Source organism: Typopeltis vanoorti, chromosome 8, assembly GCF_054136105.1.
Source record: "Typopeltis vanoorti isolate ZY-2024b chromosome 8, IOZ_Tvanoo_1.0, whole genome shotgun sequence".
NCBI classification, from domain to species: domain Eukaryota; kingdom Metazoa; phylum Arthropoda; class Arachnida; order Uropygi; family Thelyphonidae; genus Typopeltis; species Typopeltis vanoorti.
In genome coordinates, this window is record NC_143556.1 from 135882841 (window position 1) to 135898770 (window position 15930).

General features: G+C 36.9%; 2 protein-coding genes across 2 annotated transcripts in view; one reads left to right on the forward strand and one right to left on the reverse strand.

Annotated features, from left to right (window-relative positions):
* Positions 1–15930, reverse strand: part of LOC150104366 (suppressor of lurcher protein 1-like) — a 178296-nt gene that overhangs the window by 103747 nt on the left and 58619 nt on the right. The window lies entirely within an intron of this gene.
* On the forward strand, positions 913–10660 carry LOC150104367 (zinc finger CCHC domain-containing protein 8 homolog). Its single transcript, XM_090397043.1, has 2 exons — positions 913–2025; positions 10610–10660. The coding sequence occupies exons 1-2, from the start codon at positions 913–915 to the stop codon at positions 10658–10660; spliced, it is 1164 nt and encodes a 387-aa protein (XP_090253169.1).

Sequence of the window (15930 nt, forward strand, 5' to 3'; positions counted from 1 at the left end):
GAACAATTCAAGAACTTCAAAAGAGCGGTTACATATGATGGGATATAACAGTCCTGTTAATTCGTGACATTGGTAAAAATGTGCATTATACAAAATCAACTGATGGTGTTACAGAAATTTGGGTAGGCTGATGCAGAAACTTATCAACCAGTAGTCCAAAACTTTTACAGAGTTTCTAGTTAGTAATAGGAGTGCGGGATGATAGTTGCTCATAACCAAACATTAATCGTGACAATCAACAGCGCACGCTACATTGCTACATTGGTATAAAGGCCTGTTAGAAATCTGTGACACCCAACGAATGCTATTCCCTTTCCAGTCGACTGATGGGGGTGTAAGAGAGGTCTAGAGGAACGCCTTTTGTCTGAGTGCACATCCCACTCTGATGTTTGGTGGCAGATGTGTAATTATCTGGAGCTCCTTCTGTTGTATGGACTCCCTTTGGTTGTACTGCTTGTATGGATGAACACTGATAGGCTGCAACAGCTCTGGATAATGGAATGGTTCCTACAGACTATGGCACTTTTTACAGAACACGCACATGCACCATGTTATACTACAGGTGTTCTTGCGACGTAGCTTGGGGAAGGTAGTGTGGGTTAATTTTCTCAAACTTAGCTACTGGTCAGAACCAGTAGTCCATGTCCAATACTTGAATTGTATTATCGCAAGCTGGTAGGGAGTATGTCTGGAAAGTTGAAAAGTGTAATCAGTACAAAATAAGTGTTTACACCATAGTAAAGTGTGTCAATTAAATATAGAAAATGCATTACTGCCTCAGTACATGTTGCATCCAGTGTATATATGTTAAAATCCAGTTCAATAAATTTCGTATGATACTAAATTTCATATTGCATTTTCTTTCAGAGCGACAACAAAATTCTCAGTGGTTACAGAAGCTAATCTTCGAGTATGGATTCCTTAGAAATGACACTTGACGCGAGTCCGTACTCATTGTCAGTGAAGAAACTGCCTGCTGTGAACTTTGAACTAGATGAGACACCATCAATTGCAGTACCGCTCTACTCCCAAAATTACAATGAAATCCTTCAAGAGGAATGTGAATCATTCGAAGATGATTTGCCAAATGGCGATCCTGAAACGTCGAAAAAAAAGATCAAGTGTTTTAATTGTCTTGGTCCCCATGTTTTGCAAGAATGTAAAGAAAAGTTAGACTGGAAGAAAATTTCTGAAAATCGCAACAATTTTATGCTAAACAATGAGAAGTCTGTTCGCTACTACCAACATGATAAATTGAAACATGGAAAGCCAGGAGTTATTAGCAACACCCTTCGTAGAGCACTTGGTTTAAACCGCCATCAAATTCCAATGTATATTTACCGCATGAGGGTTATTGGCTATCCTCCTGGATGGCTGAAGGAAGCTGAGCTTCAAAATTCAGGAATAGTTCTATACGACGGTGAAGGAAAGGGAACCATGCATTTGAATAATTCCATGACTTACGATCCAAAAAAGTTGATCAACTATCCTGGGTTTAATGTGCCCCTTCCTAGAAAAGCCATTGATGAGTGTCAAAGATATATGCTGCCTCCCATAAACATCTTCCAACTAACATCTCATATGGCCGCTAGAAAAGGACATCATTCACATCGTAGATATGAAAGGAAAAATGATAGGAAACCTAAGAGATGCTCTAAACAGAAACAGACCGAAGATGATTGCAAAGAAATCCAAAATCGTGTGGGATCAACATCGGGCTTGAAATCTGGGTTCATAAATGACACCCAAAATCCAGAAGCCAATCTTAGTAATTCCATACCAGATGGGAACTCGGACATTCTTCAAATCCAAGGAACAGATGATAAAGATGGGCATGCAAATCTAACATGTAAATCACTAAGAATGCAGCCAGGAACTCCTATAATCAAAGCATCTTACCAAGTCAAGAGTCTTCCAGATGCCAAGAACTTTGCTAAAGATATTTCTGAATATATCCCTTATGAAAATCTTCCTGGAGCTACAGGGACATTCGAGAAGATGAGGAATGTTTTGACAAATATTCGTGTAAAATCTGTAGCGTTCAAGATAAGAGCGCTCAAAACCTGAACTGTATTCAAATCACAACATGGAGATGTGTGTCCAATAAAAATTCAAGTTGTTTAAATTTTGTTTTGTTCTTTGTGATTCTGATACTTAATAGACCCAAGAGAGAAATAACGTAAAATCATATTTAGACATGAATTCCTGCAGTTGGCGATAACACTTTCCATCCTTTCTTGAAAAGTGCTGCGCTTGAGGATTTATCCTCAAGCACAACAGACACGCGGTTTTCTTCAATACAGATATTCGGTGTCTATGTTCTGTGATGTAGTGCCAATCGCCGTATCACGCCGAGAAGTTAGAACGTTAATAAAATTCTCAAGACCTAACGAGCATTACCAGGCCACCACCCAGACCGGTTTCGATCTTCACTGTTATCGTTCGAAGGGATGTGTGCTTTACATTGATTGTAAGACAACTGATGTGAAATCGTCAGCCTTTATATACAAACAGCCTAGTCGTGAAGTTACTTCATGGGCAACCTGTGTTTGCTTACACTTGGAAAAAGGATGAAGCCAATGACATAATATCTTAGCAAGTTTAATTCAAGTACCGATGTAGAATGCCTCAACTCCGTTAAAATATGCATAGTCATATTTTTGAAAAGATTGTGCTTACTATCAGTCTAAACAAAATAGTAACCCGGGGAAAGTTGATTTTTAAATAGAATAAATCTGTTTGCCTATTTGTTTGATGTAAACAGGGGAAGGAAAAAACATATTTTTAAATTTATTATTTTTACGGGATTATGTCTTCCACCGTACTAATGAGCGAGTCACAATAGCGGGATTAAAGGCATGTTTATCTTCCTCGTTTGAGCCATTTGTAATGAATAATATAGTAGAAATATTTCTCTCCATTCTCCTTTAATGCGCTGAGATTATGCTGAATTTGTTTGGCACGGTTAGGCGGACATGAAGACACAGGATTAGCGCATGGAAGGCGAAATATCTTTAATTTGTTTGCAGGAGGTCGCAAGTGATATGTCGAGCTGCATATTCTGGGAACACTCGTTTCTCTGGTTTCGGCTCGAGTCGGTTCATTAGTTCACGTCTATTGGCTGAGAGCGAATTCTTAATTCAGGCATCCTTCGAAGTTGATCGTATGGAATCATAATAAGAGCATTCTGTGTAGGATTCGTTTTAGTGCGAACAGGAATCTTAATTATATATTCAGAGCGTTTCCAGCCACTGGTAATTAAGTTTGTTTGTACTGTAACGCACGATGAGTTTCCGCGCCTTCCTAATGAACGCATTCACAATTTAAACAACGGTAAAGCACTCGTGCACACGCACACATACTTAATTAGTCATGGCATTTCTCTTAAGAAAGATGTCCAACGTATTAAATAAATCTTACGTTATTAATATGTAATCAGCTGGCGAAAACATTTGGCCGTCGTGTAAGAGAACGCCCCCTAACGGCGATTGAGTTAAAGCAAATACAGTAAAGTCAGAATCTGCTGTTTTTGATTTTCAATCCTTTAATATCTTAATTTAATCATTTCGGCTGTTTGAAAAGGGGCCAAAATAGTCGAGCGATCTGCTCAACAACGTTGCGGTTTCAAGGGAGAGTACGAAACCAGAGGATCCCTGCTAATGAAAATGAAGGGAGGATTGCGATTACTTTCTGTTAGTTGAAACTTCCTTCTCATACAACCTGTGAAACTGGAATATTTTAATTAGGTTCATTTACTGTAATAACTCCCTGAAGAGGATTGTTGACAACATTCTTCAAACTCAAACTGTTTCTTGATTGCATTATTAGCCATTGCAAAATAGTTTTTTTGGTCGATTTTTCTTTCAATGTCCGTTACGTAAACTACACTCCGTGTTAGTTCTCCAAATTTCTTTTTTGGATGAGTCTGACAACATCTTTCTATCACGTTTACGATAGCATCGCTGATACGTATCTTTAAGAAGTGCTTTTGTATATCTTACAATCATTCCACAAACAAAGAAGTTAATTGGTGTAGTGTCTGGTGATCAGGACTACATCTGCTGATCTATGGATGTGAGAATTCTATACCAGTAGTGACGCTTTGCTGTCATCACTGCCCAGCTACACATGCTTATCACCATTTATAAACACTTGACTTCCCCTTATTCTTGAGTGCTAGTGCTATCTAGCTGCGGTAAGGAGAACTTCAGGCCTGTCTGAAGACAGTCTTGAAATAAAAAAAAAAACTTTTTTTTTTCATATACATTTCTGTTTTTATTTTCTGAGGTCAAATTTTAGTAAAGCGCTGCTTGCGAAAAAGAAAATGTAATCGGTATAACGTCAGCAATGTAAGCATCAGATTGATCGAGTTTCAAAAATTCCAAAAGATGTCTTCCTCTTCTATGACGTCGTACATTACTCTCGAAAAAGCCAAAGTAAAATTCACATTCTTAAAATATCTGCAGTGAGATTAGTAACGAATGAACATGCATACTGCAATTAGTAACGCACGTAACAAGAATGGATTGTGTCAGTGAGGTCACTAAAATTTCTTTTCTATGCTGTAAAAAGTTGTCTGGCTTACTTAGTACTATCACTGGGCCTGATGAAAGCTATTAACCCCCCTCCTCGGCAGTGTTGAATTTCGGCATAATAGTTACCAATACATAGCCTCCGTAGCTCAGTCAGTATAGACGAAGTTCCTTGGTCGGAAAGTACTGGGTTGGATTCTAGTAAGTGACGCGAGGAATCTTTATCTGGTCTCTTTCGACTAAAGGTGGGTCTCATACGGAGGTGGAGGGTTTTCCCCTCGGTAACTCGAATTTTTCATCCCTCAAAACAGGCAGACCGGTCCCGTGAACACACGGATACAGGCATAAAATATATTACGGCAAGGAAGGCAACAGGAAACCACCTTGCTCATAATCATCTCCCTACTATAGTAGCATATAGCTAGCCCCACCAGCCGTATGGCTGAGGGAATAGGAGAGGATAGTTACCAGTACTACTGTTGTATGTGATCGCGAAAAGTTAGCACTACATGGTGCTAACTATGAGAGGTGTATTTTAACTCCGGGATGAACATTACATTCAGACCAATAACATACTGAAAAATTACAGTAGTTGCTATACGTGATTATATTCAGTGTGAGTAGCATGTTTCAAATGGCAAAAAATTATTTTTACATCGCACCTCCGGGAGTTCAAAGACTCATCGAGGGAGGGGATCTACTCTACAGCTCTTCGTTTCACTACTCCACCAACCTTCATCATCTAACACCATCTACTGCCGACTACCACCACTTTTACAAACAATCACAATATCCATGCCCTCGGCGGGATTCAAAGCTGTAGCCTTTTGGCTGGAGAGCGGATATGCTAACCACTCGGCCAACCAGGCCGGCGTTAAATATTTATAATCATAATAATTATAAATATTTAAAAGTTGAAAAAAATTATAGTGCTACAAATATTGCAATACAGATTACGTTTATATTTCGCTCTATTTATAACTATAAACTTTATTTGCTGAAAATCTGCAGCGCAAGTATTACAAGAGATTAACATAGTTCCCAATAACTCTTCAGTAATATTTCCATAACGGCTTTCATGTCCATTTTCAAGTAATGCAGGCGATTTGAAGCTTTTCCTTTTAGTGCTGCTACAAGTATGGAAACTACTGAGATCACAATTACGTAATTGAAATTAATAATTAAGTGCTACAATAACCTCTTCCTATTGCAAAATCGATTTTCAGGGGCACTGCTGGTTATTTTATTTATTTATTTACTTACAAAGTAATTTAATTTTATGTTTCATTAACTTGTGTATGTTCAGTAATCCTGACTTGACGTCGCGGCATTATTAGTGGACAACGAAAAAAAACTGAGCCTTGTTTAGTGAATGTGTCATTCGATGTTATACTTGGAATACTTATGTCGGGTCTTCTGACTGTCATATTCCGAACATGTTCCCAAACAATAAAGATCTACAAAATATTTCGTTAAATGCACGCCTGTGAATGAAAATCCGATAGTGATTGGAATTTTATGCACGATTGTGCACTAAAGAAGCTTCAAAAGTCAGGATTATAATCCGAATAAATAAGATTAGATTGCTCTTTGAGATGATCCATAACAGAAGGAATGCGAACAGAATCGCAAATAAAGCAAAGAGAAGTGCGTCGCTATCTCGCGTGACGAACAACAGACAAGATCAGCCATGATGAGAAATTTGAGGGTGCATTCTTTATAATGATCATTTTGACATCAGCCGTTCACGAGAAACAGATGGGTCGATGAAACCTGACATTAATGACTAACATCGAAAGGAAAAAGAAAAAACGTGCATGGAAATTTTATGAACAGTTAAGTCCCTCCCCAATTATTATCGGCGATTGACACGCTCAAATAAATTAAGATTCATTTCTAATTAAGTTTTATGGAATTCACAAAAGCATACAGAAATTGGGACATTTCAACAAAAATATTAAAATAATAAAGATCAAACAACACTGATCTCAGAAAACCGTAGCATTTCGCAAGCTTCTAGGCACTTACGAACAATTTGCTTGTAGGTGCGTAGAAGTACTTGTGCTGAATGTTTCATCTAAAATTACATACAGAAAATTACCGAGTTGTCCTTAGCGTGAAAAAAGAATATATTTTTTCAAAGAATATGCGAATGCATCCGCTTTTGTGTAAATTCCAGTCGTAAGGTCATTCGTTTGATACAAATTGGCAGAAACACAATTTTTATACATTTTTTGGAGCAAAACACTGCCAGAAATTTTATTCATCTGCCTAAAACGGGAAATATGTGAGCTTTTAAATGGGTTTTTCAACTGAAGGGACATTTGCCGATTGAATACGGCAGTACTAGATGTTTATCTAGAACAGTGGTTCTTAACCGGTGTTCCCCGGAATACTTGTGTCCGCGAACTGGTTACAAGTGTTCCGCCGGTGAAAGATGTCACATGACACCGTTCTGAGTGTAATTGGTTACTCTGATCCTAACAACTGAAGACAGCTTTGTGCGTTGACTTCTAAACCAATAGAATATCGTTTATAGGTATTATTTTTAACGTGTAAAAATTTAACAATATTGGAAGAAAAGATTTCAAGTCACTTTCCTTCCTTAAATACACACAATTATGACTGGATATGAAATCCATTTGGCACCGTTAATACATCGAGTTGTGAATTTTCGTTACGAGAAGAACAACAACAATTAGTTACCTTGTCAACGGATCGTACTCTAAAAATGAAATTCCCTGAAATAACTCTTGAGGAATTTTAGATTTTTGTCTAAGTCGAATACTCATTCTCTGCACAAGGGCACTGAACATTTTGTTACCGTTTTCAACATCATAGTTGTGTGAGTTCGGTTTCTCAATATTAACCAACATAAAAACTACAAAGCGTGAAAGACTCACTAATATAGACAACGAGATGAGAGTAGCCGTATCACATATTAGACCTGATATTGCTGAAATCTGCAAAAGCCAACAAGCTCAAGTATCGTATTAAAATAAGTTCCATTTTTATAAAAAGCAAGTTCATGCATATTTTTATTGTTAGCTTATGACCCTAATGCTTTTGGTGTTACCCCCAAATTTTTATTAAAATCAAAAGTGTTCTGTGACTTCGAAAAGGTCAAGAACCAATGGTCTAGAAACTGGGGTTTTTCATCCCTCATACAGACAAATCAGGCAGAGAACACACGCATAATAAAAAAATGCTATTAATGGGAGAAAGATGGTGTAATGTGTAGATAAATAATGGTGAAGTTTGTAGATGGAGGTTCTAGTCGTCATGGTCTCCAAACGTTTTTGATCGCGCACCCCCAAGACAGAAAAATTAAATAGCGCGTACTCCCAATTGATTGAAAGAGTTTCTTTGGAGGAACTTTTTTTAACCATTTATCCATTTTGTGAGGGTTAATTTGTAAAATTTAAATATAATTCATTTACTATTGATAATACCAAACACTTTTAAAAAATGTAAACAATTTTGATAATATTAATTCACTATTTCTAGTGTAAACATAAAAGTAACCACAAAAAAGCGTTGGAATTGCACAGAAACAATATATACTAAAAATCGTTAAACTTACTACTAATAGTCAAATAATTAATACAACTGTGTTGTCATCTGTAGATATCAGGATAACTAAGCAATTTTCCTTCTCTAGTTGAGCTTGTCAACACTAGGATGCTCTACAAACAATGGCAATGATAAGCAGTAAGAGATTTACTCCCTAGTTCTAAAAAACATGACAGTTTTGCCAAGGACGATTATGTGTGCAAAAGTCGCCCAATGTGCGCTACTCGCAAATTTAAGTTTACTGGATCTTTATAACGACTTTGTCTATATTAGATATATGTTTAATTGATGAAAGAAAGTAATATTCTTTATCTTTAATTAATTACTTAATTTTTTTCCTATCAATATAAAACTTTTTTGATGTATCCCCACGTATCGACTCATGTGCCCCTGGAGTACGCGTACCACATTTTGGAGACCATCGGCAGGTTACGTGGTGTGGAGTATCCTCCTAAGATGAGTTCTTGGAAATGTTGGGTCATAATAATAATAAAATATCGCGCGCACAGACATACAATTTAAATAGCCACGTGTTTACTTGTAATTGGACGAACGATGAGTCGCGAGAAACTACTAAGAATAGGTGGTAACTCTAAGGGGGAGGGGACGCGAAACTTCGTAATTTATTATTTCTTGCTAAATATTAATATTTCTGGTTTCTCAAATTGAGAAAATCATTCGACGAAATGGAAATCTCAGGGTTGATTCTTTACTCGACAGGAATACAATACATTTCTTAAAAGCTTATTATTTAAAAAGTCTTATAATAAAGTTAAACCCTACTTTGTTGACTTAAATAGTAAAAAAAAGCGTATCAATGAAAGAAACCGTTTTTTTCTTAGACAATCTTCTAAAAATTCATTTATTCATTCAGTTCGGTAGTTTTATGAGGAAAGCGAGATCAGTTTTGAAAAAGAAAGTTCACAAGTCCTGTAAAATCAAACCCACGATGAGCTGATTTTTTCTTCGGCCATTGAAGACTAATTAAAATGTATAATCGGCACACTCTCTTAAAATTTGAATTTCCTCGCGTAAGTCGACACCACTTGAGCAGAAGATAGCATTAGTGGTGTAAGAAACGGTCATTGGATGCACGTGAAAATTATGTTAATTTATGTTTTACGAAGTAATGTAATATTTAAATATTCCTTTTATATTGGATGCGTTTCTACTTCCTACAATTCAAACTCTCTGATTTGTGAAGCAAGCAAAACTGCCACTCGGTAGACCTCCTCCATCTTTGACTGATTTGTTATTATAACCATTTGTTATGTCTAAGATTCTTTGGGTTTGTGAAACCAAATGAATTTTGTTTTCTGCGATACAAATGCAAGAGGATTTTTGCTCTCTCTCTCTCTCTCTCTCTATCTATCTCAACATTCGTCCACGTGGCTGTTGGTTTTGTTACTGGATTTTCAGCATACTTCATATTTATTTTCCATTTTATTCTACGATGCCATCAAGTTGTATGTACTGGGCCTTACTGTTATGATTATTATTGGTAATCTCTCCGCGATGACTTTTCTTCCGTTGAAGTTTCTTCTTTATGTTGGATTTTCTTTTCCCCACTCAGGGACTCGCATCTTTGTGCTTTTCAATCCTCTTGTGCTCTTTTCTTGCGTAGGTTTCGTACATTCCGTATGAATGCATTCTTATAAGATTAGCGTACGACACAACATTATCGTACGCTAAATGTTTTCCTGAGTCTTTTAATACCTCTCTGGATCTCGGTTTTGTTTTAAAACGGAATCTCGATTTATTTTCTTAAACCTCATTATAATTTGTTTTATTTCTTCAGAAAATCATTTTCTTATTCTGAATCGGGACTGCAGTGTTTGTACTACATTTCTTTAGAATAGCTGCCATTTTTTCTTTATCCCTTGATAATCAAATCGCTCTTTAATTATTTTAATATACTTTGCTCAGTTTATCAAAACCGTCTTATGTTTGAACTCGGAAGATCTTGATGTTCGGTGCTAATGCGCTGAAAATGTTCAAGTTCGCTCTCCAAAAAACAAGATTTTATGCCAAAAATTGCACTCAAACTGTAATGCTCCCATCAGGTGGGTCGTTGTTCATTTTCAATACTTCTGTGCTGATAATATTAAAAATTAAGAAAGCAGTTTACTAAATATTAAATGCTAGCTCTTTGCAGTGTACAAGTGCTGAAAATAGCTGGTATTTATTTTGTTTTATATTTTAAAATCGGTTTTAATCTTTAATAATTTGATATATTTTGTACTCCAAAACTTTTCCGTAAACCTCTACAACACTCGGAGTAAAATGCGCAGCTGTTTTTTCGCTAAATGGTGAAGTAGTAGTAATGTTGCCGAAGTACTCGAGACCGTCTTTCGAAAAGAAAGCACCGCACCGAATGTGCTAATGGAAAACAATAAAGAGGGAGGAAAAGAACTACAATGTTCAGTCGCGTGATCGATAAAGTGGTATTGCTACGGAGAAGTACTTATAGATGCACTGACATCTCACTCAGTACGTGGTTTCAGGCTTTGTTACTTCAAAGTAGCGAACAAAACGAAGACGCATTTCTCAAATAAAAGTTGTTTTGCAGGTGGTAAGTCGCAAAGCATTGACGATTGAAATTTCTCGGTATATTTAGAACTGAACTGCTGTTTAAATATGACCCTTTCATCGCTTACTCCTACCGTTCTGAGTGAAGTAACTTTTTTTTAACTTAAGTCACCCTTCATTTTAAGAACAAAAAACTGGATTAAAAACTTCACTGCAAATATACCAGGAATAAATAGTGTATCATCACACACGAGAATCACCCGCCACACACACACACACCACCCTCAAGTTCATAAATACACTTTTCTCAAGCCATGGCCAATGCAGTGTAAAGAACGAAAAATCCTTTTTAATCTGAAGTTAATACTACAGAACAACAGGAATGGTGGTGCTGTGCAAGCTAGCAATAACCACATCCGGAGTAGTGATATGTGAATATTCTATTGGTGAAATGATATTATCGATTTAGAAGTATATTAAAAGTTACATATTTCACTAATGGTTGGTTTCTCTTGGCTCTTTATACCTACTGTGGTATTAAATTCATTCACAATATGAGGAGAAAAATTCGTATATTTCACCGAGACGCGTAATTCCAGAACTTCTTGGGAATTTTTGCTCAAACTATCCCTCCTTCCTTCTAACAGCAATCACCTACATATTTTTGCATTTTACTTTTGCAACCGTACTTTCCGAATTTTGAAAGAAATGCATGCAAGATGTTTGTAATGGAAAACTCGGTAACAATTCTTTCTCCTATTTGGAACAAAAATCCCCTATCTCACGTGATGGGGAGGATATTATCCAAGTTTAGATTATTTATTGAATAGTTTCTCAGACTAATCGATATCCCACTAAGTTATAAATGAAGCGCCGCAAATACCAATAAGTCCGATTTACTAAGAAATCTTTTCAGTGTACGAAACAGACTTCAGAGCACTTGAAGCGAGCTTGCTTTGCACACTGAGACTGCTGTTTCAAACGCATCAATCAAGTAATATTAGTGAGCGTGAAGGCTTTTACAGTAGGAAATTAAGTGAAGCCTACGGCATTAAAAGATACATTTTTCTCTCATTAGCAGTTTTTTGTTTCTTATTTCACGTCTATCAGGTGACCTATCATTCCATTTTATCTCATTTACTGACCATTTAATGGAAGTAAATTAAGACAACCGCAGTTAGAACGCATTCAATAAGAATAAACGACAAAACCACAAGGAGATCAAAGGATCCAGAAAATAAGACGTTTGAATTATTTGTTGGTTAGAAATCTGCATACACAATCAACTCCTCAGGACAGACTTAAAAAAATTATCCAAGTATTAAGAATCAAGGTAGGAAAGGCGTTACTAGCACGAAATCACACTTAATAAAGTGCAGTTTCAAGTAAAGTGGCGCTTGGAATTTCAAAGGAGAAAACTGGAGACTGTTAACTTATCTGTGTCTGTAGCCTTACTTAAGGTTCCACGAAAAAAATTATTATTCATAAAAGAAGAATACGTATCTTTCATGAATTACAGATGATACGTTATCTTCTTATAAGTCATAACTTAATAGTATAATAACTCATATTTCGCGAACATTAATTACAGAAGATTGCCACGAGGGGTGCAACTGTCACGTTCAGCTTCACGCACGTGACTGTTCTTGTTGTCCACGTTGTCTTTGTTGAGCGCGTAGATAACGCTAACTGGATCTAGCGAAACACAGACGCGTAAATATTTAATTTCGTTATTAAATAATTTATTTCATTCTTGCTCACCGTAATGGTTTTTTCAGAAATCTGCGACATGAATGATCACAATAATTATGGAAATACGCATGACTCAAATTTCATGGTCACGTGAGAAAAGAAGCTCACTCACTGGCTTACTTAGATGAGTGACTCAACTATGTAAGCGTTGCGCATCAGAATAAAGGCGTCCAAATATCTCTACATACTTTACGTAAAAATAATGTTATTTTAAGAAGCTAGATTTAGACGGATGTGACTCGTACTCCATCTCAAGTGATGCTTCAATGAGATGAACATTACTAATGGGAGTCGCCACGAGAGCAAATAAAACAGACCATCTGTTGTATTTCTTTCACTTATAGATTTCACGAAAAATGTACTGCAATATAAAGTTGCATGTCACCAAACTAGCACGTTACAGTTAGGATAGGAGTTAGGAGCATCGTAGAAATAGATGTTTTGTTAATTAGAATGTCGTGTATGCTGACAGCTGGTAGAAGACCCCATGCCATGTTGCAATCGCACAGCGCGATTAAATGCATGTCATCGATCCGCACCGTATCGTTCAGGCAATAGTCTCATTCGCATTTAATAGTTAGCAAATTCACCAAATCTGAACGCAGTCTTGTGGCATATTCTGGAACATGCTGGGAGACCTATTTGCACCGCATCCTTCTCCATTCAGGAACTGCGAGATGGCTACAGATCCACGCTAACGTCGTTACAGATTTTGTGAAATTAATACGAAGATAGTGCAAAAGGGATTATGCTACTGTGATACAGAAATGCCATCTTCGTAATTAAAATGAATAAGTGGAAACAATTCTCATTGTTTCACGAACTTAAAAAAATTAAAATGAACGCGTTTTAAAGGTTGGTTTTAAAATTCATATTATTCTAGACTGATTAAACAAGACACTTTCAGTTTAATTCGTTAACTAAAATTGTAGTAATCAGTAAATCCATTTAAGATGTATAAATTATGCATTTATATTTACAAACGAAATATTATCTTAGCCTCCGTAGCTCAGTCAGTATGTCAATATAAACTAAGTCGTTTGGTCGGAAAGACTTGGGTTCGATTCCCGTCAATGACGTGAGGAACTTTATCTGGTCTCTTTCGAACAAAGGTGAATTACCCCGGTCTCATACGAAGGTAGGGAATTTTTTCACCCGGAAACTCGAGTTCTTCGTTCCCCAGAACAGCCAAACCGGCTTGTGAACACACGCATCTAGACATAGCATACACTGGGAGGCATAGGGCTGACCACCTTATCCTCGAGATACGGCAGCGGTTAAATGCAGAAAAATCAAAACCAAAATAAGGGGCAAAAGAACAATATATTATAATAATCGTTTTAAAGATTATTATAACTTTATGAATTATCTGTTGGAAGAACTCCGCAGTGCTGTGCAGGAAAAACTACTTTATTTTTACTGCAAAGCAAAATTGCAGTTAAGAAGATTCTGAAGCTATTTAAAAGAGTGGAATGCATTGAGTGAAATGCATGGCAGTGAATAAATCTGCAAGAAGAAAGTCAGGATTCATGTAACCTTGTCAGCGATGACCCTCCCCCCACCTTTCCTGACAATTCCTCTTAACTTTAGTACATGCCACAGTCTTTTCCTGAAATATGGGTGTGTTTTATGTCCCGTGTATTTAATGCGCAGTAAATACGACATCATTTTCTTTCAACAAGAGTTTGCAATCTCCCATTTCCCCTTCCTTATGACCTTGCAATCCAAATGGAGCAAATCTTGCTTCTTCACTTTGGACGTGGAGTACGATTTTACAATCGTGACTAATAGCAGCTACCTATGAGTTCCGCCAATCTTCTAAAATGTCTTCTATTCCGAGGTTCTAAAATCACAATCCAATGGCCTCTTAAATAGTCGTATCTGTCGTATTCTCCAGAAACAGGGTAGTCGAGCTAGATCCCCAGACAGGTCTCCACGACCAAAGACTTCTTTTCCACCATAGGGAGGGATTCCTTTCTTTCTTCCGACATCCAGGAGACTACACTTGATACATTGTTATCCCCACGGAAATCGAGCTGAGCTCACTTCATGCAATTCATCGATGGCCTTTTTTCGGATAAAATTTCCTTTTTGGGATTGCTTTCGGTACCGAACTTAAAGGACCTCGTATTAAATAATGGTGCAGGCAGAAAAGTGGTTGCTCCAGATATTTATTATAAATATCGCCGACGATTCATAAATTAAAGTTCATTTTCGTGTTGGCAGCACTCGGAAAGGTCACCAATTACTTTCCTTGCTAATTTACTTTCACCGTAGTTTGTTGGTAATTTTTGCTTACTGTTTAAAAAAAAGCATAAGATACCACTCGCACGCATCCAATTAAGTTTATGCAGCAGTTTATTTATTTATTTATTTTAAAGATATGCAACAAATTCGTATCCACCAAGTCAAGTTCTTTCCCATATGGTTTTAAAACCGAATAAGAAACTCAAAGATTGGAATCAGAGAGTTTCATGTCGAATATAGTAAACCATAAAAGTATCGGAGATTACTAGCGTGAGCTAATGCAAGTAGTCCTAGTACAATCTCGGGCAACTCGCAGCAAAGAGGCTGAAACCGGTCTGGGTAGTGACCTCCCACCATAATGTAATAACAGCATACATTTCCTAGGAAATGTGTTTTTACATTATGGAAAATACCTAAGAATAGCGATCTGAACTTCCCCCACCTTTGCTGCGAGTTGCCCGAGATTGTACTACGTACTAGGACTACTTACATTAGCTCACGCTAGTAATCGCCGATACTTTTATAGTTCCGCATGAAACTGTCTGATTCCAATCTTTGAGTTTCTTATTCGGTTTTAAAACAATGTGGGATTTAATATCCCCTTAATTTAAATAATGTTTATATCGCCGAAATGAAGCCTATTGGCTCTTTATATTTAAGTAAGTTTTTTCCTTTCCTCACAGAATTCGATTCTTTTTACTTTAGAAGCCAAATACGCGTGGATTTTCTTCTTTCGGTAGGATTCCTTTGCGCATGATGCAGTGTACACAGAGGGCATTCCTTATGAAAATAAATTAGTTCAGATATTTGAAAACGGCGTCAACATATTGGCAACACCATCCCAGAATAGATGTTTACAAAGTAACCGACTCCGAGCAACCTTTCTCCGTGCAATAGTTTACTACATCAGGAACAGACAACAAGTACCGAACATGCAAAGCCTTACGCAGTAGTAAACGGCGCCGTAAGTAATTGGGTTTCCTTGGCAAAGCTCGATAAATGCTTTCTCAAGGGAGATTGAGCGAGATTACTTGAAGATTTATTAAGTCACGCAGATGTGGATGCATAAATTTCGCCGGCATTATCAGAAATGTTTATTCTGAATGCAGAACTAATAAAACATGCATATAAGGGATTTCTGAATGCAATTTCACCGAGAATTTAATTTATCTTTGATATGGCATCACTGATTTCTGTCATTTGGATTATCAGCGGAAAACTAGTCATCTGTTTCTAAGGCGTGCATCAACGCTTAACATAAGCACATGTCATACACAAAAAGTAGAAAGAAAACGGG